General features: G+C 39.7%; 2 protein-coding genes across 8 annotated transcripts in view; both read right to left on the minus strand.

The window, feature by feature from the left end:
* arap3 (ArfGAP with RhoGAP domain, ankyrin repeat and PH domain 3) overlaps positions 1-4,521 on the minus strand; it is a 42,793-nt gene extending 38,272 nt beyond the window's left edge. For 3 of the 6 annotated variants that reach the window (XM_064328118.1, XM_064328117.1, XM_064328112.1), the window contains exons 1-2: positions 4,357-4,521; positions 3,344-3,653 (exon numbers count right to left, since the gene is read on the minus strand). The gene's annotated coding sequence lies outside the window, so the exon portion shown is untranslated. Of the gene's footprint in view, positions 1-3,093; positions 3,142-3,343; positions 3,654-4,356 lie in introns of all 6 variants that reach the window. The other 3 variants (XM_064328114.1, XM_064328113.1, XM_064328115.1) reach the window with 3 other exon arrangements.
* Positions 4,522-5,854: 1,333 nt separating this feature from the next.
* stard15 (StAR-related lipid transfer (START) domain containing 15) lies at positions 5,855-27,382 on the minus strand. Of its 2 annotated transcripts, none has more exons than XM_064328120.1 (6): positions 26,532-27,382; positions 13,453-13,600; positions 10,974-11,077; positions 10,244-10,361; positions 9,345-9,397; positions 5,855-8,310 (listed from the first exon to the last, which is right to left on the minus strand). In XM_064328120.1, the coding sequence occupies exons 1-6, from the start codon at positions 26,676-26,678 to the stop codon at positions 8,092-8,094; spliced, it is 789 nt and encodes a 262-aa protein (XP_064184190.1). In that variant the 5' UTR covers positions 26,679-27,382; the 3' UTR covers positions 5,855-8,091. The 2 variants fall into 2 exon arrangements, with proteins under 2 accessions (XP_064184190.1, XP_064184191.1); XM_064328121.1 differs by lacking the exon at positions 26,532-27,382 and adding an exon at positions 24,049-24,197.

Here is a 27,382-nt window from a genome sequence, read left to right on the forward strand (position 1 = left end):
TCCTAGCTGTGTGAATGGAGCCTGTAATAGGAACACATACAATATGCTAGTGTCAGCTGAGCCAATAACATCAGAGGTTACAGGCTGTGTCTGTGAATACTGGGCCTTCATAGACAACTGCGTGTGTGATGACAGATGAGAATGCACGCATCATGAAGTTGGCCAGACAAAATAATATTGTAGTACTATGAGCGGTATCCTAGTGATCAATGCTACTGGTATCTCATATTTTTTTGGAAACCACACTCAAATATGTGGTCAAATGACTATGCAGTTGTTGCTATTTGCTATTATAATAAAGTACATATGTTCAATATAATCCTACCTAAAAAAAAGTATTGTGGCAACCCCCATCTACACTGTTATCACTATAGCTCGTTACCACTAAGAGCTCCCGTTTTAAACAAAATATGGCTGTAAAAATGTATAAAAGGGCTGTGTTCCATTCAAATCCATTTGCTTGTGTGACATTTTTTTTCAGTCCTCTACAGGGCTCTTCATATGCAGACAAGGACATGTTTTTAAATGTATTTTCTGAGGTAATTAGATTGTTACATTCAGAACTATGACAGTCATAGAAATTAGATCATGTGCATTGCTATAGTTGATTAGCCCCATACTTACACTCTCAGTGCTTTGCTACAGAATTGGATAGTCACTCTATGCCTATAGATTTAACAAATATTCATCTTACTATATATGCAATTACGGTGTCATTTTCTAAGGATATTCAGATGAATCATGTTCACACATGAAAACATGTGCATTCACTTCCATTGGAAAAAAATGTTTCAAACAATTTATTTGTTTGTTAGCATTTGCATTGCAGTAAACATAGCGATCTACAGTAGGCTAACTCTTTAAGTGAGGGGCTAGTCGGCTTTAAAAATAGAAACAGCTTGGGATGAAAGATTCTTTTCACTAAGCCCACGCTATCTCCTCCTTTCAGTGAATAACACAAAAAAGAAAAAAACTGCACAGATTTTCTCTGATTCGCACCAAATGGCAGCTTCCTGCCTTGGTCTTGCTGCTCACTGACAGAGGGGAAAAGGCGGGTTATTAAAAGCACTGACGCCACGTGACCCATCCTAAAAACAGGCTCTGGAAAGGAAGAGGAACAACTGGCGGGCTGGTCGTGGCCCAGAGATGCTGGGCTCGGCCCTACGTGGCAAACGGAATGAAAGGGATGAAACTGTGACTCCCAACAGCTCGCCCACATTCCAGCAGCTGTGCCATCACAATTAAGCCCTGTGCTACAAAAGAGAAGACAGCAGGTTCTGCAGAGGTTCCATTATTTATCCTTGATTCTACTGAAACACAACAAAATGCCTAACTGTGTTGGATGGGGGGAAAAAAAGGAGAATTGTTTTGCCTCTATTTTGGGAAAACATAGCTTTGGAAACATTTCTCGAGGTCACTCTCCCATGAAAATTGAAGCAATACCTAAAAATTTGTGACATAGCTATTTGTACAAATGGGTAGGGTGGGGGGTGGATAAACATTCTGCAAGGCATTCATATTTCCGAATTTTAGGAAAGACAACAGGATTCAAAGAAAAAATCCCACATGTTCTGGTCCATACTACACAGCAGTCATCTCAAATTACAATGAGCACTTTGCTTTTTTGCACAGATGGCCTAATATTTTGACATAATTCCTTAAATTGTGGCTTATCATGTCATCTTGAACTATTTGCAGCCCAAATATACAAAGCTAGCTATTACCTTACACTAAGGTAACACTAGGTTACACTAGGGAACTGTATCTTTATTAGCAAGGCTTATTAGCAAGAATGAGCTTTAGCAATGCTGTATCATAAGATGCCCCTATTTTGGGCTGGCACATCAAAACCCTGAGCAAACTCAAGCAACTAGCACATGTCAGGTTAGTCAACATAGACCTGGCTTGAGTCTAGTCTTAGCCAATACCACATGGGCTACCGAGCCAGACTACTGCAGCACAGCATCACATGAAAACACCCGCTCAGCACACTCTAGTGCTAAGCCTGCAGAGTTTAGTTCATCACATTTGTGAAAAATTAAGCAAACATTGCATTGCAGTGTGATGCTTCAATTTGTCTGACTGAACATTAACTATATTTATTTATTAGGTAATTTCTTGCTCAATAGAGCTGGAGTTTCCTATTTTCAGAATGGAATTTATACTCTATTTATGTTACACATTAAAATTCTGGTAAAGTATGCCATGTCGACATAACCATAAGAACTTATCAGCCGTGCCTGTCAAATGAATACAAATAACAAAACTGCAAAAGTAATGTTATTGTTTTGCTAGAAGCTTTGAAACTGAGATTTTTTAAATTGACAAATGCCCCACTGGCTCGTTGATGTATGTCTACTATGGTGGCAGACAGATTGCGTGTCCTTTAATTTAGCTAGCTTTCTGTTCATAGCCCTGCAACTGTCATACTTTATTTAGGACCGACAAAATGAAACTTTACCAGGCAAGAGTAAACAAACTGATTTCGTCTGGTAATGCATGAAAGAGAAACTCCATCGCTCTTATCACAGCTATGTATTGTGGCTAATTACACTGAATACAGAGAAACTGCATCCCTGACATGCTCACGTGCATTTTCTTCTTTATAATCGAGGTTTTTTAAAAATGGCATACTTCAAACACGACAAATTAAAATACTAGCTCATTATCCTAAATGACATCTAACGTCAGCTGTCTCCATTAATAAACTTTACAATCTCTAAACTTTAGGTACGTTTTTGAACAAAACTGAAATGTTTTTTTTTAAGTGAAAATGACATTTCTAAGATGTGTAACATCGGTTATATGTATAACGACACATCGAACAGAAAACGTTAGCTAACAGTTAATTAGAATGTGCAGATTGCGTCGTTTAACTCTTTAAACGTTAGTCATCGTGGATACCAAATTTTAAGTGTCATACAGTAGTCTAACGTTAGCTGCAGACAGCTAACTGTAGGTATTGTGCAATGGGTTTCTCAAAGCAAAACTGTAATCTTGTAAAGCAGGCACAAATATGTAACTTGGGGAAGAAAGTAAAAAGACAACGAGAAGGTTTTGTATTTATACATTAGTCATGCTGTATATGCTTACTTGATGGTCGTGTTCAGAAAAATACTGCCATCAATATACCGGCCGCACCTACAGAAGTTAGCAACATAATTTCAATTAGAACCCGTATTTTTAAACGTTCTGTAAATTTTTGCGTTGCATGCTCTGAACTCGTCCCCAAGCCAATCAGACAACATCAAACATTCACGTTAAATCCTGAAAGTTAACCAGACAGCAACATTCCTGTAGTTAGCGTGCTGTAACTTTTAATGCGTAAGATAAGCTAACTTACCTCTTTGTCACCTGTTGTTGCCGCGGTTTTGTCCAGGCAGTGGTTTTTTATGAAACAATTAAATTCGTTCTCCCCCTTTGCAACTACTTTTCGGGTTACAGAAGAAACCCACGGGGTATCTAAATAGCCATTCAACAGGAGCTTTGACGGAAAGGTTTGTTTCACTGCTGGGACTCGCTGGCTACCGCGCGGTCACAGCGAAAGTACCAACACAACCCTTAAAGGGAAGGGTGTCCATGCTAGAAGAGGAAGCCTTTGCCGACTTTCCCCCACTTGAATCTTCATGGCCAATGGAGTCATCCCTTTCCTGCTAATTTGGAGGAAATAAACGTTATTAATCACTTAGTCTTCTGGATAGCAAACGACGACTGTTGAGGTCCAGGTTTACGGAATACTTGTTGCTGCAATCTGCGGCTGTCCTGAAGTCTTAACGGGTGGCCTAACACATTTCAATTGCAATCGTCTGCACTGTTTACCCTGTTATTTAACAACTCGCAATCCCTTATCGTCGCATCCCATGTTTTATCCAGGTTAAATATGCCTAAATATGATATCTCAATATCTGACAGTAATTGTTCCCCCTTTTGTAAACCTTTTACAACACATTTTATGTTCACAACGACCTTCCCCATGATTTGCGCTGCTTATGAACATCATTTTCAGCAGCCGTTCTACAATATAAGTTCAATACACATGCCAGCTACAAGTATATAGCATACACACTGTAGAACACACATGACCCTGAGCTGGCTCGACCTCTACATTCGCGTCCTGTTTGTATTGCTTCACATTCCAGCCTTAGGAAAAGGAAAAGGGAACAGGCCTTTTCGGAAGTTCAAGCACACGCACCCTTGGTTACGTGAAGATCTCCATATAGCCTAATTACCAACGTACAGTGACAACACGAATTTCCAATATTAGCGGACAAAAGTGTGAGAATTTTAAAAGGATGGTGGAAAAATTAATTCATTGACGTAAAGAATAATAGAATCTGGTCCATGCTAAGACTCTACCTTGTCACGTGAAAGCGATCACACTTCACTTTTGGATGGATTTCTTTCAAAGTGAGTCATGTTCTAAGGGGAAAATACACAGTGAAATGAGCCAATCATCTCTCCTGTGAGAAATCAGAAAACCTCTGATTTGAGGAGTTTCCCATGTCCCTGAAAAAACAATCCTACTCTGATGTGGACAGGAAGTGTGCCAAATGGGAAACAGGAAATGCCTGAGACAATACAGATTTTGAGGAGTGGCCCCAGCTGTAGATCTGTGTACAAAAGGGACAGACACAGACACTAGAAATCCCCTTATCATTGCAAATAACTCAATATCTGACCGTTTTGTTAAAATGCGGATTTTACTTTCCACAGCAATACTCACAAGAACAAAGCAAAACAACCATTGATATCCAAACACACAAGTTTGAAGTCTCTCAATTCTGAAATTGGTCTTCTAATGTTTTGGATTTTTTTGAAAACCAATAAAAAACAGAGTCTTCAATTTATAACTGCAATTAATCTTTTATTTATGAAAATGCATGGTGAGTGAATGGTGTGTGTAACCTGCGATAGATTGGAGACCTGTCCAGGGTATTATTCATGCCTCTCACCCAGTGCATGCTGGGTCATGACCATTGAAATACAAGATTAAATCCCTACAGGTCAAATGGTGGAGTCAAACCAGTGGTTCTACTCATAATGAGTAGGATAATATAGTCCTGGAATATAGGAGTCATGGAATATATAATAAATTCCTTATTTTATATCCTTTCAGTTTCTTTACTGGGCTGAAATAAAAGAAAAGAATCTCTAAATCTCAGTATCTCTCAACCTTTCAGCTGTATCGTGACTAAAGGACATCCGCTAAAGAATATTTAACTTCAGCAGCTAATGAAGAAACTGGCAGGCAGCAACCTAATTCAACCTCTTTCCCCCCCTAAAACGCAACCTCCCCTTTAATAGCAAATGGCCCTCAACAGTCAAGGAATGAGAACTTGAAGATACTCAGTAGTGATATTCTCAGAAATAATGCATATTTTAGAGCATCTCACTGAATATTTTTTTCTACTGCGCATACCACAGGCCCCAAAATTAATACCTACATTTTTTTTCACAATTTTATTGTCATTTCAAGACATGTAAGAAATTTAGTCACATGTTGAATTCTCAAATAAACAACATTCAGGAGACACACGAGAGGTTGGGAACTAATGAGAAACTCAACTAATGAGAATACTCGTGAGATATTCAATTTGCAATTGTATAAAATATGTTTTTAGTGTGCTTCGGCATTTGCATGTACTGCTGTGATGAAAGAGATGTCCATCAAAAATGTAGCAAGAAATGATTGTCAAATAGGTGGTACAGCAAAAATAGGAACTAAACTGACAAGAAACAAACAGCAACAGTGCTTTGTTTCTGAAAAGATATTGTTGCAACATCAGAAACAGATCAAGCCTGTAGTATACAAAAATGCTGATCTCATATATTTAATTAAAAAAAACACAGAATTCCATGAATCAGACATGTACTTTTATTCAAAAAAGGAAAAATAAACTCAAGAATAAAATGCAGTGAAACAATTAAAGAAGGTAAGAATCTGCACACTCAGATTATCCAAGCACTATGGTGCCATCTAAAACAGCAAGCTGTGAAACCAACTGTTAATGCAACTTCTGTGGCAACTGTTTAAGCTATGTCTTCCCTTTTGAGTTTGACTTCACAGCTGTCATATATTGTACAGTATCAATGGAAACAGGAGAGACAGAGCCAGTGGCCTTTACACAACCTCATATTCCCACACTGCATGTACTGTATTTCCATGGATTGTTGTTGTGGTCATCTTTACATTCACTTCATGCACTTGGCCAAGGTATCAAATGACAGATAATTTTGCTGGTAAATAATGTTCACTCCTTATTTCCAAGAGGAAGTGGCTTACATTGAAAACACTGACAAAGGCTGAGCCAAAGAAGAAAAAAAGAAGAAGAAGGGGTTTATATTCTTCTGTTTTAGTCAAACACAATCCTCCAAAAATATATAGTTACATTTCAATGTTGTGTCATAACTGTTCACTGTATTAGCTAGAAACTCTAAAGGAATCAAATCAAATAAAGGCAAATTGCATCAATAGGTTGAAGCATGCTTAATTCAAAACTATTAGTAAAATATTAAGACTGACAAAGATAAGAGATAACTTGCCCCTTTCCTCAAATCTGCATGCACAAAATAGATTTATTTTGTCAATACTATTCTATTTTGAATTACATTTCCTAGTTTTATAAAATACAGTCTACTATTGTCAGCTATGAAAATAAATATGATTGCACTGATTTTTTTGACTTAACTTCTTTAGAATGTCTGGTCTATTGCTTGTGTTTTGGAGATTCCAAGCATGGCCTTGTAAAAGAAAAAAAAAGCACATCAATAAATGCCTATCAGGCTGACACTAATGAGGCTGGAGATGCCTAATAGGCCTCTCTATACTTATATTTTAGAGTTTAATAAACTCAAGACACAGTACGAGAGCTGTGGTTACTGCAGTACAATCAAACAGATACAAAAATGTCAGGTATTAGAATGTTACCATGTGACTAACCAGTACGTCTTGAGACACCTGACTGGTTTGTTACATTTTACTGCAATTATCTGGATGGTGACCAGTTGTGACTAAGTGTGGCATTTGATTACTACCATGAATTCACTTTACCTGTGCACACCTCTACAAGGTACTCATTTCATCAAAATGGGTAGGACAATGCATATATGATGATATGCCTCATAAATAATGTGAGATATTCAGAATTGTATTTCATTTAACTTCCCCTTACACCTTACAATCTATAAATTAATTGGTAACATGCTTCTGATGTGAAATCACGCAAATATAGACAGGAAGAGTGGTATGAAGGACTTGTGGATGACTCCAAGATGAACCCATCTCATTATCTGACTTTATCATGACATTATTTTGAAGTCTTTTCACAGCTACCCACTATTATTGTCTCCAAGAAGTTACTGCACTGTGACACTTGTGGTTCCATTTTCTGTGGAGCTCACTTAAAACAACTGCCTTGGTGACCAGATTCCTGCATTGGTGGGGGAGGGCGGGGTCAGGCAAATTCCACTGCCCAGTAGCAAGCATTACCACATGCTGAGTTTCTCCCAAGAGGGGCTGCTCAAAACACCATTCTAGCTTGAGGGAGTTTGCCTTGGAGATGAAGCAGCACAAATCACACAGCAACAAGGCTCCCCTCAGTGCCAAAAGCTCCAAGGTTTTTGGGTTGCCTATAAGGTTGCAGTCATTCTAGAGAACCAAAATTTGGATGCACAGCAGAATTTTCTCAGTAAGATTGCAGTCCAATTAGCAGATATTCCTAAATTAGTTTTTGGCTCAAGGTAAAAACCATTTAACTGTTCCCACATTTTTGATATTTCACATTGCCATTCACCAGAATCTAGCTGGAATACAGAAACTGGGGTGGGTCAAAATTGTGTTTTTATGTCCCTGATATGGATCTTTGGAGGCTTTTCAAAATGTCCTATGTAAATTCAGTCCAAAATCCAAAGATCGCCACAAAGACCAGAGGTTGCGATACAAATCCATATTGCATCACGCCAAATAAAATATGCATGTGCACACACACGCACACACACACACACACACACAAGCTTATATACACATACAGTCAATAAATCCTGTTCTCCCTCTACTGCCTCCTCCATGGGTGGGGTTTCCCCAGAGGAAGATTAGGTTTCCTCCTCTTCACTGTTGTTGTGCGACTTCTCCTCGCTCAGGCTGCTCTCGTCAATGTTCTCCAGCGAGTCAGCCCTCTGCAGGGTCAGGTCGGCTATGTTGATGCAGGGCAGGGTGTTCTGCTCAGGGTACATCCACGGCTTCAGGTTGGGGTTGTGCTTGCGCTTCCACTCTGGGTACTTCTGGCAGGCTTTGTAGATCTTCCTCATGGCCTGCCAAAGAGCACAGAGATGCACCCACAGCTCAACAGCTGGCCCACAGTGAAGGAAGCTGCGCTAGTGAGCATGCGCAAATTGGAAGGGTCGAGTTTTTAAAATATTGCTTCAAAGTCTTTAGTCTAAGATTGATACAGTAGCTCACATTAGGACTTGATACATACAGAAATATATGTTCATGTACTGGCTACAGAGGCATTTCTGTGGAGGTGTCTGTGTTTAATAAACCAAATAATATGAATTAAAACAAGGCCATATTATATTTTATATTTATATATTGTGCATACCTCAAATGAAGCAATGCTCTTTCTAAGGCTGATGAAGTTTGAGTATATATAGTTACATTATTTCACCAGAAGGTGGCAGTATAAGGCTGTAAAATGGTATGTTTGTATTTAGTTGATGGATAAATGGCACACTGAAAGTTTAATATGATTCCAAGGCCGTTGTCAGAATGTCTTAGTGGTGTTGGTGCGACTGTTACTGCAGTTGTGCCAAATTAGGAAAATTCATTTAAAAAATACATTTCTAGTCATCATTACCACAATGAAAATAATATTTAACTAATGGGAGGAACAATAGTACATAATAGTAAATAATCGTACGATTACAACCAATTGTGTTGTTTGGGTGTTTAAGCTGTGCACTGTATTGTGCATTGTGTTTAGTAATGTGAGACTATTTCACCTCCTCTGACAAAGTAATTATTTATAAAGTCAGCAGTATGCTGTAGGATTGAGATTTGTAGTACTTTAAGTTATATGATTAAGGTCAGTAAATTCATAAAATTCTCATGAATCACAATTTTAAGATTATATATATATATATATATATATATTTTTTACATTTGTGCAAATTAACTGCAACATACCCAATGTGTTGATGGCTTATTTTTTTACAAAAATAAAATACTGTTTTAAAAGATCAAACTATAACTGCTATTTATAATGACGAGTAAACATTCAGTGTAAAAATATATATCATATCTACATGAAATATCATGAAAGATGTAAATAAATGGTTTTGGTTACCTTTGGGGCCACAAACTGAGAGACTCTATTGACCACCCACTTGGGTAAGGAACCTGCAGTAGACACAGCAATGTTTCAAAATGGACTTGGGTCATGACATTTATGTTTTCAACACAATGTAAAATTTCAACTCCAATCAATGATGCAAAGGCCTAAATGTTAATGCTAAATCAAAGCATAAACAACAATCCCACTGACCACATAAATGAAAATGAAGTGTAATGTACAAAATGTGCAAATGTTATCTTCTTTGTGAGCAAAATTCTGCTCTGTTAGCCAAGTTCATCTCATGTAGTGAACACCATATGAATAACGGGAGGGGAGAGCGGTGCATCATATTATACCACACAGGGCTTGCCCCTTTCACAAATTTCCTGTGCGTAAATAAAGACCTTGCAGCGGAAGACATTAATATTCAGAGAACTCCCAAAGCAGTTTGGAAAAGATGACTTAAAGGCATGAATAAAATATTCCTTCAGCACAGGTTTATTTTTGCCTCCTGCTTCCTGACTCTGGAGCTCAAAATGCGTTAAAGTTTGAAGGAAGTGGCCCAAGAGGAAGGAAGTGGTAAAACACAACCTAAGGGCAGACGCAGCTTCCGCTTCTTTACACAAAGACCATCAATATTTTAAAAGAAAATTTGTAAAACACCGCTTGATTTATTCAGAATCAATAATCCAGATGTCCTAAATGGTATGTGTATCTGTGCAGCTACTGTATCTGTCAAAAATCCTTCATGCCTGAAATTAACTGTTGTTAAAACTGCACATAGCACATAGTTTTCTAATGACAAGACAAATTTGCAGAAGTGAATGGATTCACATTTAAGGAAACTACGTTTGCTCTGTGTATGCTAAGTTCTTGTTGCATGTAGGTCCTTTCCCTTGGTGCTGTCTCACCTTTTGGGTCCACCTGAGTCAGGTAGTAGAGAGTACAACAGTTTGTGCCAGTGGATTGAATCAGGTAGCCAGTCAGCAGAGATACAGCTCTCACATAGTCTTTTTTTGGAGGGTATTGCTGGGACAAGATATAAAGCACAACATGTTCAAGTGAACACAGCACAAGAGTAACTTGATGAGACAGAAGTCTGCTTCTTTGGCCAATTACCTTTTTATACACAGTAAAATGTTCAGTATTAACTCTGATAAAGTACATTCTACTGTCACATCTAATCCATCTTGGACTCATATAAACTCTATTAAAGTTAAAAGAACACTAATAATTTTACTGTTGATGCACTGAATTGCATCTTCACAGACCAGACATGAGAAATAATGCAACAATGCTATTGCAGACAGTGGCTTGTTTGACAAAAACCACAACCTTGACAGAAAACAGATTTTACCTCTTTTATAATTGGTATGCTATACAACTGATCCAGCAGGCAGCCAGAGACATGAGTTAGTACAGAAAATAATTAATAAGATGTTTGATACCTTTGGTGATATGACATTATTGCTCAGGATCTGTGGTACTTAACTGAACCGAGAAATCAAAGGAACTTGCTGGCAACTTGACACAGATGCTTGACATGTGACACTGACCTATCTGTTGACATTTTTGCATGTGCGCATCAACCATTCTAGCAAAATCTTGAGCCACCAAAGGAGGCATCGTGCAGAGACTTACCGGGTGTTTGACAGAGTAATTGATGATCAAATAGTCATTTCCCAGAGGGAGCCAGGACCGCATGGTGATAAAGTCTCTGTTCTTCAGTGGGCTTGGACACTTCCCTGAGGTCAAAAACATGTGCAACCACATGTAACATTTAACAACTGTGTGTCTGTGCCAGCAGACATCCTTGCTTTTCCAGTCACTAGATGAAAGCATGTTCATTTTAGTGGCTTATTCTAACCTTCGGCAGTGCTCTCAAATCAATACCAGAGTCCTGGGGTGATGCCATAAAAACCTGCTAAACCTCATTCATTATACATCGAACAAATAATTTCAAACTGCACTACAATAAAATCTCTGTACTTTATTAGTATATCTCACCCCATGCTGTCCTGAATGTTTATTACAGCTGTAATGTTAGAGGTTATTCTCTTTAAATTACCTCCAAAAAAGACAAGACATTATAAACAGGAAAAAATATATGTGTCAGCCGGGAAAGGACAAAGAAATCCTCATTGAAGCAAAGGATGAAACTAGATTAGAAATGCATAAATCAGCTTTTGCTTTGCAGCAAGGTAATGATGCGTACAGTTTCATTATTGCTCTGTTGAGTCATCCACATGCCTCCAGGCCTGATCCCTGTGAAAAAAAGCCCTCCAAATCAAGATGACTGAGGTGGTAAATGAGGTCTTATCGATTCCATCATTTCTCAGACACTGCACAGAATTATCTGCTATTACAGCTACTGCCATAGGTCACACAAAAAACCACTCCTCAGGAAAAAAAAAACAATCTTCACCACAAAAAAGTTTGTCTTAAGTGTTTTTGTCTTGTAATAAGACTCCAAATCTTATATTTTCCCCTCAAGCTGAAAGTATTAGCTTGCTTTAAGTTACTGCTTGCTTGACATGTGAAATTGTCTTACCCCATTGGCAAATCTTGAAATGAGTCAAACTGTCACACCTCATTGGCAATATTTTGTCTTATTTAGCAAAAAAGTAATAGAAATATTATTTTAAGTCAAAAATAAGACTAAAATACTTCATTTATACCAATAATAGTTTTTTTGTGTTTGTGTAGTCAACGTCAATGCCAGGCGCAATGGTGGAGGCAGGCACTGCTGATGAGGGAATATAAAAAAAATAAATAAATAAACAGAAATTATAAACACAGCTGGGCGATGAGAGCAAGGGATCGTGGGAGAGCTCAGTCTCTTGGAATAGTCTATTTTATGCTTGTCAGGTGCAGTAAGAAGTAGTTTAATTACTCTGGATACATCAGTTGGGTAGGGCCATAATTTGCAATATGTCATGTTTTCCTTACACATCATCCTGGACTGGTGCAGATACAGGTGCAAGTAGAGACAAATTCATTCACAAGCTGAGACAGTGCCCTTTGTTCAAATCTAATGTGCATGTGGCTGGACAGGTTATGTAATGAAGAACAAATGAGTGCACCATTTGTTCTGTTCTTCCGATTCCCTCCTGAAACATATAACTGGTGGCAGAAACAAATTTGTTAATTCTTCCAAGACACAATTATTTTTTTATGGTTACCAGAATTGGAGGCATATTTGCTGCTGCTAAATTATTTCTGTTGTGCATATAAAACAGAATGACTACACTGTCTATTTATTTATTTAATTTCTGGGGGGTTTGTGACTATTGCAAAGCACTTGCAAGAATACATAGGAAACTGAAAATGGCAGCTATGGAGGGGAGAGGACAGAGTGGACTGTGGGAAGACTTTTGATGCCGCGCTGGCAACTGAATTGAATTACAGTTGACTATAAGGCTGTCTGTTTCTCACGGACAGATATTTTTCCAGATGAATGAAACCCCAGCTGTGTTGCGTTTCGGCACTAATAGGGAAAATGTTACAGCCCAAGAGACCTATACAGCACAAACCATGAAATCTGCATCCAAAGCAAGGTTTATACAAAAGTTTCAAGCCATTCGAAGTCCATGTCTTATATTATGAAGAGCAGAAAAAAAGATAAATTTGTGTGAAGTTCTCCACACATTACATGATATAGTGGCGTGTCTGTACATGGGCTATGAATACCCAAGTATGCCCTTGAGGCTTTTTTCTTTTGTTTTCTGCAACAGATTTTCTACACTATGGGCTTTGAAGTACAATATAAAGGTCAAGCGGTAAAGTACTGAATACATCTGCTAATTTACCTTCACAACCTGAGGTCATTTTAAACTATGATTCAGTCTAGATAAGTGAACATGACTCACTGAAAGTGCTTTGTCGCTCATTCATCATGGATTTGAAATGGATTTGAATGCATTGTTTGTCTGGGCTAATGGTGAACACTCATATTGCATTTAATAATCTCTATCTGATTAATCTCCCGCCATTAACCTGATAGCTACTGGTTGATCACAAAACAACTGTTCTGCTGTGGGCTGGAGGCCAGTGTGTAGGTTTCAGTAAAACTGTGTGAGGGAAGTGATGTGTCTACAGCAGTAATGTCTGCATCACTCACAGGAATAATAGCCCACATCTGCATTCACTGTCAGCCTCCCGATGTCGAAGGTGTCAATCATGTTGCTGTCCCACTTCTTCCTGTAGCTTGTGTCATGGAGGACATCGTACAGTGTCTCTGCCGTCACATCCTTACACACTATCCTCATCTGAAAAAAAACATGAACACATTTCATTTTGGCGTACTGGACAGAAAACTTGGTTATGCTAATGGTGTAGTCGGTTACAGAACTTTTACTTTCACTGGTTCTATGAATGGCAAACCCCCTTCTTTAGTTGCTGCTGTTTTTGGAAACCTGGATAATGCACTATGTATACAGACATATTGTAAACATGTATTATACATATTAACTGATTAAATTCAATACCTAACTGAAATCTGGAAATATTTTTTTCAAAATCTTTAAATTGCTTTAAATTACCAGCATCATGTAAATGCTAACATGCAAAAACATGAAGCAGTTTACTCTTAGCTTTTTTTTCTTTATGTTTGTTGACATTTCATGTCATGTCAAATCTCCGTTGACCTTGTCCATATCTGTTCTTGTTCTTTTATTTTAGGCTGTATCCTTCACACACTGTGGAACAGAGACATTGTGTTCTATTAAACAAATCCAGTTCCCTCTGTATATGACTTCCATCTGTTCTGGTCCAAAGCTGCTGATTCTGGGCTATTAAGGGATGCCAAGCAGCTCATACCACGCTTGATTAAATGCTCTGATGATGGGATGAGAGGACAGAGCCTTATCTATATCTCTTCCTCTTAACACTGCACATTTTTCTTAATCACAGCACCTGTATCGTCACTGGGTTTGACCCCCAAACGTCTTACAACGGCCAGCTAAATCTTCATGATAACATGCCATGAGAAGGTATATTAGGTCATCTAGACAAATCAGTGATGTGGGCTGCATGTGTGCAAATATTTCACTGTGGCCAAATGGACACCAGAACACACTTTGCTGTTGTGATTCATCTTACATTGTTATGTAAGCCTGTCCTGGCAGAGCAACTAGAGAGACCATTCTCCGCATGTTGTCAAATCAGCAGGGATATCAGCATGGAATCGGGATAAAGTGGCTGGTTAAGTTTCGCAACCATGCATGCCATTATCCCCTTGAATGGATCTGATTAATTAGGTCTTTAAACTATTGAGCTCCCCTCAGAGGTGATATTTCACCCAGCTGAGTGCAATGACACAGGGACACTGGAATGGGCTTCTAGACTTTTCCAATCATAAATGGACAACATTTAGTCAGGCTTGAAGACTGGTAACCAACATAATGTGAGCTCATCAGAGCAATGATGAGAGTTCAACATCATCTTTCCATGGTGTTAGTATGCTCAAGTGATAAATCACAAAAAAGGCCATTTTGTCAAATTCAAGAAACAAAGGCGGATCCACTTCGCATTTCACAAAATTCAAAAATATACCATAAGAATTAGGCACAGAGAAAACCAGCAAGAATTTAGCACAAATGATGTGGAGGGCAACAAGCTTACATCCATAAGGCCACTGTCAGCCCACACAGTTCAGAGGCCCTAGCTTCAAAGAGACAGAAATCCTCTGCAAAAGCACCTAACATTACATTACATTTTACATTATAGGCATTTAGCTGACGCTCTTATCCAGAGCGACTTACAACAGAGTAACCAAACTCAGGATCAAGTCCACTTAAGTCCATTGAACAACATGTAGATAAAAAGCCTTTACTATGATGCATACAATAAGGAGAAACAAGATAGTCTGAACAAAAGTTTTTTTTTTTTTTTTTTTTTTTTTTTTTAAATAGTTATGGGAGGGGGTTTAGGGAAGAGGAGAGAGGTACACAGAGAAGAGGTGCGTCTTGAGTTTCCGTTTGAAGGTGCTCAGACACTCTGCTGTTCTGACCTCCACTGGAAGATCGTTCCACCATCGTGGGGCCAGAACTGCAAAGAGTCGAGACCTTGTTGCTGCTCGTGTAGGGGGAGGAATCAGCCGCCCTGTAGTAGCCGATCGGAGCGATCTGGCCGGCTTGTAGGGTCTGATCATCTTCTGCAGATAACCAGGAGCTGACCCCTTGGCTGCTTGGAAAGCAAGCACCAGTGTCTTAAACCGGATGCGAGCTTGCACTGGTAGCCAGTGGAGGGAGATGAGGAGGGGAGTGACGTGGGAGTCACGAGGGAGGTTGTAAACCAGACGTGCTGCTGCATTCTGGATGAGCTGAAGGGGTCTGGTGGCTGATGCTGGGAGGCCAGCCAGGAGGGAGTTGCAGTAGTCCAGACGTGACAGTATCATGGCCTGGACCAGGAGCTGTGTGGAATAATTGGTGAGGAGTGGTCTTATTCTGCGGATATTGTACAGGATGAACCTGCACGACCGGGTGGTTGCCGCGATATTCTCAGAGAGTGACAGCCTGTTGTCGAGCACAACTCCAAGATTTCGGGCACTCTGTGAAGGGTGTAGGGGAGTGTCTCCTAAAGAAGACTCCTAACAAACGTTGCTTCAACAAATCACTGCCACACATCAGCTTTACCTACAAATAATAACAGTGGCAATGACTACAGCAGTGATCAAAAATCCTACACATTCTTTGCGGTAATTTTCTCTGCTAAAAAAAGCTTCCTGCTGGCCATAACACTCAATTCTGCTTACGAATCATAAAGCAGGAGAAAGCATCTCCGAAATGCCAGTATAGCACTTTAATAGCCGACTCTGGCACAAGCCAACAAATAAGTTCATGGTATTAGGATCTTGCTCATGGATACACAAAACCAAAGAAGCAGATTCACTAGCATCAATAATTAGATAAGAGATAATGGAAAGTATAAGGAAATGGGACCTTTCTAAAAGACTGGTTCCATTTTGCCAGTTACATTATAAATATGTTTGCAAGCCACAAGAAATAAAGCTCTAGCACAAAATGCTCTGCTAAAATATTCTATACTTGAATAGGATTGAAGAAATAATTGTCTTCTTTAGGATTAGCTTGCAAATGATTTCCTCTATCATCGTGTGTTATAATCAAATTTACAAATGGTCATACTACCAATGAGATGATGATGAGCACAGACTCTGTCTCAAATGTGGTTATGCATTAAACAGAATACAGTCTGGATGGCACTTTGAACCATATCATGGATGTCAACATAGTGCAATAGTATCTAATCACTATGTCATGTAATGCATTCAATCCAAGCTGACCTCACCGGTCATGATTCAAATTTGTGTATACCTACTGTCAAGTCCAAAGTATCCAATTAAAATGACTTACATCAGGATTTGTTTAAGTGAATGGGATTGGAGTAAGAAACATCCTCACTGGCATATCTATTTGTTTAGTTTTGAGACATGCCATAATGTTTTGATCAAATCCAGACTGTGTCAGCACTACTGCTGCCTTGGTTGGCATATAATCGCACAGCCTCATTGTTCAAAAGGAACTCCTCTGGTCAGTCAGGTACTTGCCCCCTGCCTGCACCAAATGTGTCAGTGTCAGTGCATTCCAGCAACTGTGCAGCTCAGCTGGTGGATTAGAGGGCGGAAAAAGTCAGGACTTGTTTGGTGAGGACTTGGGTGTTGCTGTGATAGTGGAGTTGACAGGCACACGCATTAGAGGAAGTAAAAATACTTTACAAAAGGGAAGAACATGTCCTCAGGCAAAAATAAGGCCCATCTCTGGTAGTAACATTTATACAGTGATTTTTGGGATAATCACATTGAGCTATGGCCCACATGATATGTAAATTTCACTTTCGCACTAGGAAATACATCACGTGGGGTTGTATGGAAGATATTAAACTGCACAATCATTTGTTCATTTCAGGTGCTGTTATTGTATTTTAATAGACAGGCTGCTCCATTAAAGGGTGGGGTGAAATATATAATGACCACTGTGGACATATTTAAGATAATTAGTCAGAGGTAGAACAGGTTTAATGAAAAACAAGTATTGTTTTATTAGTCCCACTACTAAGATGTCTAGCCCACTTAAAAGAACAAGTCCCTGAGGATTAATTACACATAGATTTAATTAGTGTAATCTGTTTTTTGAGTCATGTCTGGAATATTCCATTTACTAGTAAACAATGCATTGGATCATAACAGTTTTAACATAACAAGTTCTAACCGTTTTAGCCAGTTACCTAACACAGGTTCAATAATATTTATGAAGCTCTACACAGCATGTTATGATTTCTAGCACTACCCTTAATTTCTTCATTTATCCAGAAAGCCCTGTGAGTAGAAGCTGGGTGTGAACTGCAGAAGACCCACAAGAGTGTGAGCAACTGTGTTGGTCTTCATCTCCACAAAGGAATGCTGTCAAAGTGTGGCTTAAATGCTTACATCTATTGCAGCATTACACTGAATCTTCTGATCTGAGGCTCAACCGCATCCCATTGGGCCCTGGGCTGTGAACAGAGCACCACTGCTATAGAACGGCCCGGAAGAACAGAACCATGCTGCTTTTTAGCTAGTGTGATATACAGTAGAGTACGTTACACACATGGATGGCACATACTGTGAACTATAAAGTGTAAAACACAGAAATTTCTTACATTTGTAAGTTTTGGTAGTTTCTTTGGCTATATATATTTCCCCTACTACCTTACTATGACCCATTTGGCTTTGTAATGATGCTGGCCAGATGCTCTGATCATCAGAAGATGATCATCAATAACAATTTCTGAGCTTCTCTTACTGTACTTTATGAGCAGCTGTTTGTAATGTGACAGAATTACAGTCAGGCCACCACGCCTTCACAAAATAGCGAAGGAGTATTGATCTTTTATATAGGGAGCATGCTGCTGATCACTGGCTGGAGTACATTAACCTGAAAGTGCTTAACGGGCATGGCCAATTCCAACTATTCATCACACAGCAAGTCTTTAATTAACCTGCCCTTGGCCTGTACCACGGATTTTACACCACATATAAAATAAAGCTCTTCTCTATGTCTTGTTCAGTTGCATGCAGCAAAATGTCTTATAACAATTCTTAATAGGCATATGGGTTCAACAGGACTTATTTACCTCTTTAAATTTTTATGTAGTACACAATTAGTCTGCTACAGACAGTCCAATACAAAAACAGCCACCTAGGCCATGGAAAAATGCCTCAGCCAGTGATGGACATGAATGCATGGACCTTCGCCATCGTGCCACATTTGGCCATCAGCACGCTAAAATAAATAAATAAACAGATGCGATGGAACAAATGCTTTTTTCCACTTTGGATTTCTACCGCACGAGTTGTCTTTCATGGTGCTTGCGTAGATGCCCAGTGAAGTAAGGGTGCAGAGTGTCAGGTGTGGTGCCATCGGATATCGTCCAAGGCAATGATGCAAATGCTCCGTGTAACTGTATCCCTGACCCCCTCGCACCAGATTCATTATTCATGAGCAGTCCCCGCCCTGCCCCCAGCTTCATCAACTGCTCCCCGTTTCCACTCGGCCGCCTGGAACAAACTGTGAATGGAACGTCACCAATGGCTTCTACAGGCATTCAATTATTCATGGCAAGAGGCACAGCTGCGTCCCACAAGGCTTCATGAATGATGAAGTGGAGTCCATTATCCCTGTTTAGTTGGGTGTTTCGGGAGCCCAAATTCTTTTTCTTGTGCTCCCCCACCCGCCCCCATTCTAGAAAAATAAATAAAAATCAACCGCTTCCTTTCCTGTCCACCCCCTATCTCACACGAACCTCAAGGTCAGCTGGAGTCCTCCCAAAAAATATATGTCAGGCCACCAAAGACAGGGCAGTACAGGTGGCTCGGGTTTCTCTGTCTGCCATTACTGCCGTTTTCCGCTCTGAATTTTTCAGAGCGCCCCATAAGTGCGCCCTACCTGAAGAGGACCTCTGTTCTGATGCTGAGGTTTGCGCAGTTTGCTAGGCTACCCTGTCTGTACTTGCACACAGCAGCTCCACAGTTCACTGGAGAAACATGGGAGTGGTAAACAGGCAATCCTTTCAGAGTCTCTCCATAATGTGCCTTTCACAATATGGGGTGATTTTCGCTGGTGTCAAAAAACGAAGAGGATTTCTGTTCTTGAAATCGTAAATTGCCTCGGAGGGACTTCGCAATACCATTTGCTTTCCCCCTGAGCACAGTGGACACACCAAGGCCTCTTTTATCTTGTTCAAAGAGGCCTTAGTGTGTCAGCAATGATTGTGAAAAAGTGGCTGGGTGGCAGACACTGCTACATTTTTTGTTCCAGTAGAAATTACTGGTGTGAAATATAAGCCATGAAGCATTCTTGGAAATACTATAATGCTTTCTGGCCTTAACGGTTCACTTAGCTGAGGTCAGACGCATTGCAGGATTGCCAAGTGTTTAATGACGACAAAGCCAAGCAAGTTTTTTGGCTACTTATCTGGTTTAGGTGTACACCTGGACTGAATAAAATGACGCATTAGTTTAGATTTTTAAATCTAATATTTCGGGGTGTCTCGTGACGCAGCCTGTAGAGCACTGTCCACATGCTCATTATGAGCTGCGATGTCTGTGGTTCAAGTCCTACCTCACGACCTTTGTCACACATCTCTCCCTCATTCTTTCTGTCTCTCTACACTGTCCTTTCCAATAAAGCTGAAATGCCCATAAAAAATATTTAATAAAACAAATCTAATATTTCACGAATCAACATAATTTATGGAGCAATAACTTGATAATACACATATGGTATACATTGCTTAAGTGTTTTAAATGTCTCTTGGGTGTGATTGTGTAAAGGTGGTTAAGTACCAAATATTATTTTGTTTTTGTGGCATGAAATGTAATAAGCTGCATTCCACCATAGTCAATACAATGTCTAACACCACCCTAGTAATTACAGTGTAACTGTTCGTCTTACACATGATCCCTCACAGCTTTGGTTGAATTTATGTTTTCTGACTTTGAAGGCTCTACCGTACCAGGGGAAGAATGCATTCAGTAGCCACCCAGATCAACCCACATTTTGTCCGAAAATGGCGTGTGAGAACATTGCGATGCTTGGGGCTTCTGTAAATTAATTGTTGCGGATGATCTCTGAATTGTGAGCTGTGTCAGGATGAAACTGCTCATCTTGGACTTTAATTCCACATACAGATCTACAAGCTAGTACACCTGTGGAACTTCCTATAAAATGAAACCCATCAGTCAATGTATTCCCATCACTGGAGTGGTAGAGTATTGAGATTTATTGCTGGCTCATTGTGAAATGGTGCAGTGCAGTGGAGCTTTGTTTAGACCATTAAAGGTGAACACAGCAATCGATCAGTAAATGAAACGTGATGCCAGAAAAACTACAAGTGTTCTTTACTCAAATTGGATTTTTTTAAAAAAAGGAAATAATATGCTTAAAAGCTTCAGATGGCAGAAGCTTTTAAGAACACTGAACTTTCACAGTTCTGGCATTTGGAACAACCTGGGTATTATAAATTACCATTTAACTGCTGCTCCAGCCCTGACGACAGTGGTAGTTAATTTGTAATGAATTTCTGTGATGTACCAGAAGTCCAAACAATATTGGCTCCAATGCAGGGCACCAGAAAATGGGACGAAATTGTTCTTTAGCCACATACTGTTCTGCTGCATCTGACAAGTGGAGTTCTGCCAGCTACAGGGCCTTTGGAAAAAAGGATTTCAGACAGGACAGGCTCGCAGCTGTACCAATACACCCTTCATACCTTATCGGGCAAAGACAAATGAGTGATCGCATGAAATTTCTTCTAAATATTTCTGTTTCAAGCATCACAGATTGCTCATTTTCCTTATCTAGTTGTAATTCAAGGAAAGTTCAACTGCTGTATTTTGTACTGAAACAGGAAAGCCACACTTCATGAATCTTCTTAAAGGCCTATCTTTCAGGAACCTCAAGGGGTGATGGATGCTTCCAGTCTATGTTTGCACCAAATATTAATAGAGCATATGCTGCGGAACGCTGTTTCAGCTACACTCAGAGTCCACATATGAATTGAATACACGTCCTTTGTGTGATTATTGTATTTGTTATATTCTGTCAAGGATCATTGGAAGGCCAGCACCAGCCAGCACAAGTCTTTCTGCCAACAACAAAGCCTGAGTGTCGGGATAAGAGAACTGTTCAGCAAACGAACTGCTTGGAATTTCAGGTTCCATGGCTCTATTAACTCTGAGGCGTGTGAGGATGCATTTTCTAATCTCCCTCATGCATTCTTCTGTGAAAAGTGAGAGAACACACTGTCACTTAGTGATGTCCCACTTGGCTTTCTCTCCTCAAGCCCTTCAAAAATCTACAGGGTCTGTAGAAAATATAATGGTTGTGTTTTCCCATAAGACATCTGGCACTAACATCCTGTGTGGTTTCACATGTAGCCTAAAAGAATGCCTAGTTGACACTTAAATGCATCCATTCAGACATAGGTTACTGTACAGTTTGTGATGTGGCGTAAAAGTGACACTTTGTGTCTCCCACAGTCCTCTACTGATTCCAGTGCCAAAACAGCCTTCTGTAGACGGGCTCAGCCAAGCCCACCCACAGAACAGCAAAGTTGATCTTCATGGCTTTACCACAGAACTGAGGACGCTTCAGCTATGCAAAGGGATACATAATATATTCATAATGTTTTTTTAAACCCTGTTAGAGTAAAGGTAGTAGGAAAAGGCCTATTGAGAAATACATCAACCTTCCAACAGTAAACTACACCTGTTCTATTCTGGCTGCAGTGTTGTGTCATTAAATGTTTTGGTTCCAGCCTTGGCAATGTCATTAGCTGACTATGACTGCAAGTACAAAGCATTGAGATTCAATTGACCTAGCCTTGTCAGGTGTACAGTTTGTCTAGGTTGGCAGGGTTCCTTGGGTTACTTCTATATTCATCTTTGCCACCATATGCCAGACACCCACACGCTACCAGGTGTCTTCCAATCCTCTCTGGTTGGTTAGTTTAGTACTTTAGTACAATGTTGACTGAGGAGGGTAAAATTTCCACTAGGTGGAGAGGGGTTGCATCACCTGCAGTGCTCCTGGCATGCCAGTTCAAGTAGCTCAGCTGCAGATCAGTAGTCAGTGTCTTTAACTGTTTAACATTAGTTACGTATGTGTACGTAATTACAAGGTGAGTCAAATCACAAAACAATTAAAAATGGAAAACAAAAAAGCCTTGTAAAAAAGATTTTTAGCCTATGACATTCCATGCTTAGAAACCTGAAGCTTGTCATGAAAGCCTGATTGGGGTTGTTATACACATTTAGACAGTGTCATGTGAATTGTAAAACCCAATAACCGAGTCAGCAAAAGCCCAAATCTAGATGTCTAGAGGGGTGGAAATCTTGGTTGAGAGATTAGACTAGAATAGCTCAGGTTTCACCTGCATAAAGCCTGAATATGTTCTCATCGGCTGGAAAACTTTCACTTTTCAATCAAAGATGATCTACATTTATTTGAAAAGTGAATGTTTTCTAGCCAACTAGGACATAGCCAGGCTATGTCCAGGTAAAACCTGAGCTAATTTGGAGCTAACTTGAGCCAGCCTACTCCATTTTAGGTCAAAACATGTCTCAACCTTGATTTCTACCCCTCTAGACATCTAGATTTAGGCTTTTGCTCACTGTGAACTGCTACTGTGCTGAGCTGAATATTTTAATCCAGAGAATCACCTCATCAAACCAAAATCTTTGCAAATCCCACAGGATCTTACAATAAATTATATGTGATAGCAAAATAATCAATGAAAATGATTTAAGATATAATCTGGCTTTCTTACTGTCCTGTCTAATAATATCATTGTTCGTCATTGTGTTATGTGGATTGCTACCTATAGAAAATAATTTCAGTGGTGGCAGTAGTATTTTTTTTTCACTGAAGAAGATTTTCATGTATTTATACAACACTATATCATATGTAGTTTCCTTGTCAAGTAGTACATTTTCAACAATGGCTTAGGAAAATCATCAAGAGTATTTGCTGGCAGCCTCTAAATTTTCTTCCTTTGTTCAGCTTTGAAAAGCTTCAATAGATTATCAGGATTTCATTAAATATGGATTGAATTAACCAGAGCAAATTGCTGTGGATGTACAGAAGTTAATCAAGGATGACATAATGAATATACAAAGACCCAGTCAGGCTTTTAAAATGTTAATGGTATTCTTACTAAGCATGAAGGCAAAAGATTCTGTCCACATTATCAAAGCAGTACTGGTAGATTAAGCTGGTTAGCCTGGTATTCAATTTTAAAAAGTAACTCAGTTCAGATGTAAACCTAAACCAGAAAAGAACTCGCTTGACTTGGTCATTAAACACTGGGCAGTCTTCCAATGCCGCTGACGTCAGCTAAGTGAACCATTAAGGCCAGCTAGCATGACTGTTTCCAAGAATGCACAAGTAAATTCCACAAGAACATAAAACTGCTGTGGAACTAGTCTGTGTAGCTTCTTTTTCACAATCCATCCCAACACACCAAGATCACATTGGACAGCCAAACAGAAAACTTCTTCTCCTTGCCTGACCCACTGTGCTCAACAGCAGGTAAATTGAACTGCGAACTGCTATTCAGATCATCTCTGATTTGGAGAACACAAAATCACCTATTATTGTGAAAGGCATTGTGTATGGAGAAACTAAAAAAAAACAACAACAAAAAAAAACTTGCATACCACTCCCAAGTCTCATTAGCAAGCTGTGGAACTCCACTACGTTGTTTGTCATCAGCTGGCAGTGTGCACACGCAGCTCAGGGCATTGCTTTCTCTTTTCAGGAGTAAAACTCAGCAGTTATTTTTATAGCTGTTTCCATCAGAGTGCTGAAGCAAGCAGAATGGAGAGTGCAGGGTACTGCTGGGGGCGGTGCTTGTGTGCAGAGCGCTGTGTAGGAACACAAGGTACCCTGCAGTAGGCACGACAACAGAGCGCCACCCCCACTTTTCATGCTGAAGAGAGAGCGGCTGGCACACAGGTCTCCTCTTTTCTGACAGCTCAAGCAGACCCTGGTGGGACAGCTTCCCTGTAGAGCCAAGCTGCCCTGCGGCCAATGCCACAAGCAGAAGTGACCATTCTGTGCTACATGTTTTCCTGCACAACATCACTGGCTCGTCACAGACTTCCCTGTCACATTAACAGTCTTAGTGCAAGGTCTTCCCCCAGCCCCACCCCCCACCACACAGCTACAATGCACTCACGCGCACACTAGCACAAGGCATTTTGAAAATAGTCTGAAACTGATGGTTTATTCAAAAGGCCTTTTTTGGTGAAGTTTACTAACAAAGCATTCTAACTACAATTTCACAAATCTGAGGTTATTGGCTATATACTGTACTGTAGAGCTGCACACTGCAAAGGGTCATGTTAAAATTAATGAACAACAAAGTGTGTCTTTTTTATCTGCCCATAATATGAGAATACTCATATTTCCTTCCAATACTGTTGTGTGCATATGGCTGGAAAAAATCATAAAGACACTACAAAAGAAGGCTGAATAGGAGCACTGTTTTTAGCTTGTTCTTAATTAGCCAAGCTGCTGTGCCCTCTCCCTGCCAATTTGAAGTTCTTATGCAGGTGCATGCCAATTACTGATTTTGTTTCCCAGTCTGAATAATTCAAAGACTTGTGTAATTTAACTCATATCCCTCTGAAGTGCTTTTCCTTTTAAATTATGATCAACCCAAATGCATTAGCTCTCCAGTACAAGTGCACTGCTTTCCATTTTCCAAAACACAGAGTTTGGTGTAAGGAACCTTATAATAATTGTTAGCCAATAGTCATTTTGTTATAATAGATGTTTTGTTAGCATTTCAAAAGAGTTAAATTACAATTGTTTGACAATGTTAGCATTGTGCTTCATGAAAATTGTGAATTTTATGGTTTAATTCAGAGAGAAAAAAACCACTGGCTGCCACAAATGGACACTGTTGCAAAGTAAGATCCACACCAATGCATATTGGTTAACAAGAAGGATTAGGAAGGAACATATCCAGAACAGAAGTAAGAGATGGTGGCCATTTGAATTGCTCAACAACTGCGCGACAGTATAATGCAGATTCTCTACATAGAAACAAAACATTGATTCTTCTCACAAGAACATCCCTTATGTAAAAGATGGCAAATCCTGGTTCAGCTTTCGTAAGAAATTTGTTTAGTTTGGGGTGCCCTTATTACAAGCCACTATCCCTGAGTGTGATATAGCGAAAATCATTAAGTTAAACAGTGAATTATATTGGCCCTCAATGACTATCCACTGAGCTTTTCACCTCACAAAACTGCATCCACATTGAGAACAGAACAGTATACATCCTTTTATGTATGGCCTTTAAGCCAGATAAGCTCAACATTGTCAGTAAATTTCTACTGTAATGGCTTGCAGCCATTTATATATATAACTTTTCATAACTTTAATTTATTTTGGATAATACTATACATCCTTTTGTGGTTTTACATGGGTCATTTCACTTTCTTTTGACATTTTAAAGGAAGTGGAAATGGTTACAGATGTTTACATAAGGTTAAAACTGACTAGATCGGTTATATTGATTTATAATTACAAGAAAATTGCATATGTTATACTGCTTTATTGTGGGTATATATAATATAATTATCATGGCATCTAAATATAAATGTAATGTACCCACATAAAATGATTTCTCACATTTCCCAAGAGATATTTGGGAATTTATTCACACTTTCTCAGCGCACTATTTCCCTAAACGTGATAAATATCAAAAACACTTTCTCGGAATCCCTGGGTCAGTTGTTAAAATCAACAATCCCAACCTACCCAAGGACAATACACATATCGATATATGTGGTGCATTATTTACTGGCTTACTACATGGCTAATCTTTCCGAGTAGATTCAATACTGCCTTCCCTTCTCAAATGACAATGGACTTTAGATGATGGTGTAGATGGCATTTACACCACGATACACCATATACTACCGGCAATTTAACGCTATTACGATTCCCGAGGCAGCACCTACTGCAAACACTCTTTAGAAAATTAGCGTGAGCAACAGCAATGTAAACGCATGATGTTGGCAGGTGGGCTACTACATGTAATGGTACAAGCCATGCATTTGTTATAGGCTATTCCGCACTGCGGTGCTTAATAGGAGGAAACTGGAGAACACAGAAAACGCACGCTTGCCTTCAGTTTCTGCACAGTCTTAGACTCTTCTTCTCTGCACCACACCGTCACCCCTCCCTTGTTGTATCTGGCTGTCCATCCGTCCTGGCTTTCGCACTGTTCTTTGAAGGAGGTGAAATCGGTATCGTCCGGAATCTGGACCGGCATGTTCTTCTGACGCGCGGCGCCGCTTGCGGCAGTTCAGTCGGATCTGTCGGGGAGTGATTGCCTTAACGAATGGCAGAAGGCAGTCTCAATCTTCTGGTTTATTTCTTGCTTCTGTATCTGGTCTTCCAGGAGCTATCCCCTACTTTCAGTCACTCAAGGGATGTAGGTTTCGGTGCTTATGCAGAAACAAAAACTGCTTTCAGTCAATTGGACCAGGTCTTCAAGTCAAAAAAGAAAACCGTGGAAAGGGCAGTTTAAATTGTATCCAAGTTGTGTGTTGTATCCAAGCTGTGTTATGCGCCCCTTTTGGTCTTCTTGAGACGAGCTATTTACGTCGACAACTTTTCTTAATGTTGATATTTTTGTTGTTATTACTGATGACAGTTATCCATGTAGGTGCACAAATAATGTAGTAGTGACTTTCAGCATTCAGTCGGTGCGCTTTCCTCTGTCACTCGCCACATAGACTTGAAAGCAATATATAGGTAAGGCGTCACATTACTGATATCCCGGTTGCCCAGGTGGGGTAGACTACACGACCTCGCATTCAGTCAGACTGAATGATGGGCACAGATCGGGTGTCATGTTAGGCCTCTTGCAGTAGATTTCCTTTCTTTGGTTATTTTGTTTGGCTTCTATTGTGATTGAATGGAATATGAGAACGCCTCTCAGATTTCCCCATGCGTCTTTAGACTCCCCCTCAT

This window comes from Anguilla rostrata, chromosome 3 (genome assembly GCF_018555375.3).
Source record: "Anguilla rostrata isolate EN2019 chromosome 3, ASM1855537v3, whole genome shotgun sequence".
Lineage (NCBI taxonomy): Eukaryota > Metazoa > Chordata > Actinopteri > Anguilliformes > Anguillidae > Anguilla > Anguilla rostrata.

What these genes read in the sequence shown, in the direction of transcription:
- stard15 (XM_064328120.1), bottom strand. Translation starts at nt 26,678, where the DNA reads ATGCCGGTCCAGATTCCGGACGATACCGATTTCACCTCCTTCAAAGAA. An exon ending in GACTCAGGTGGACCCAAAAG is followed by an intron (nt 9,398 to 10,243) that starts GTGAGACAGCAC and finishes TGTCTACTGCAG; the next exon opens with GTTCCTTACCCAAGTGGGTG. An exon ending in CTCAGTTTGTGGCCCCAAAG is followed by an intron (nt 8,311 to 9,344) that starts GTAACCAAAACC and finishes GCTCTTTGGCAG; the next exon opens with GCCATGAGGAAGATCTACAA.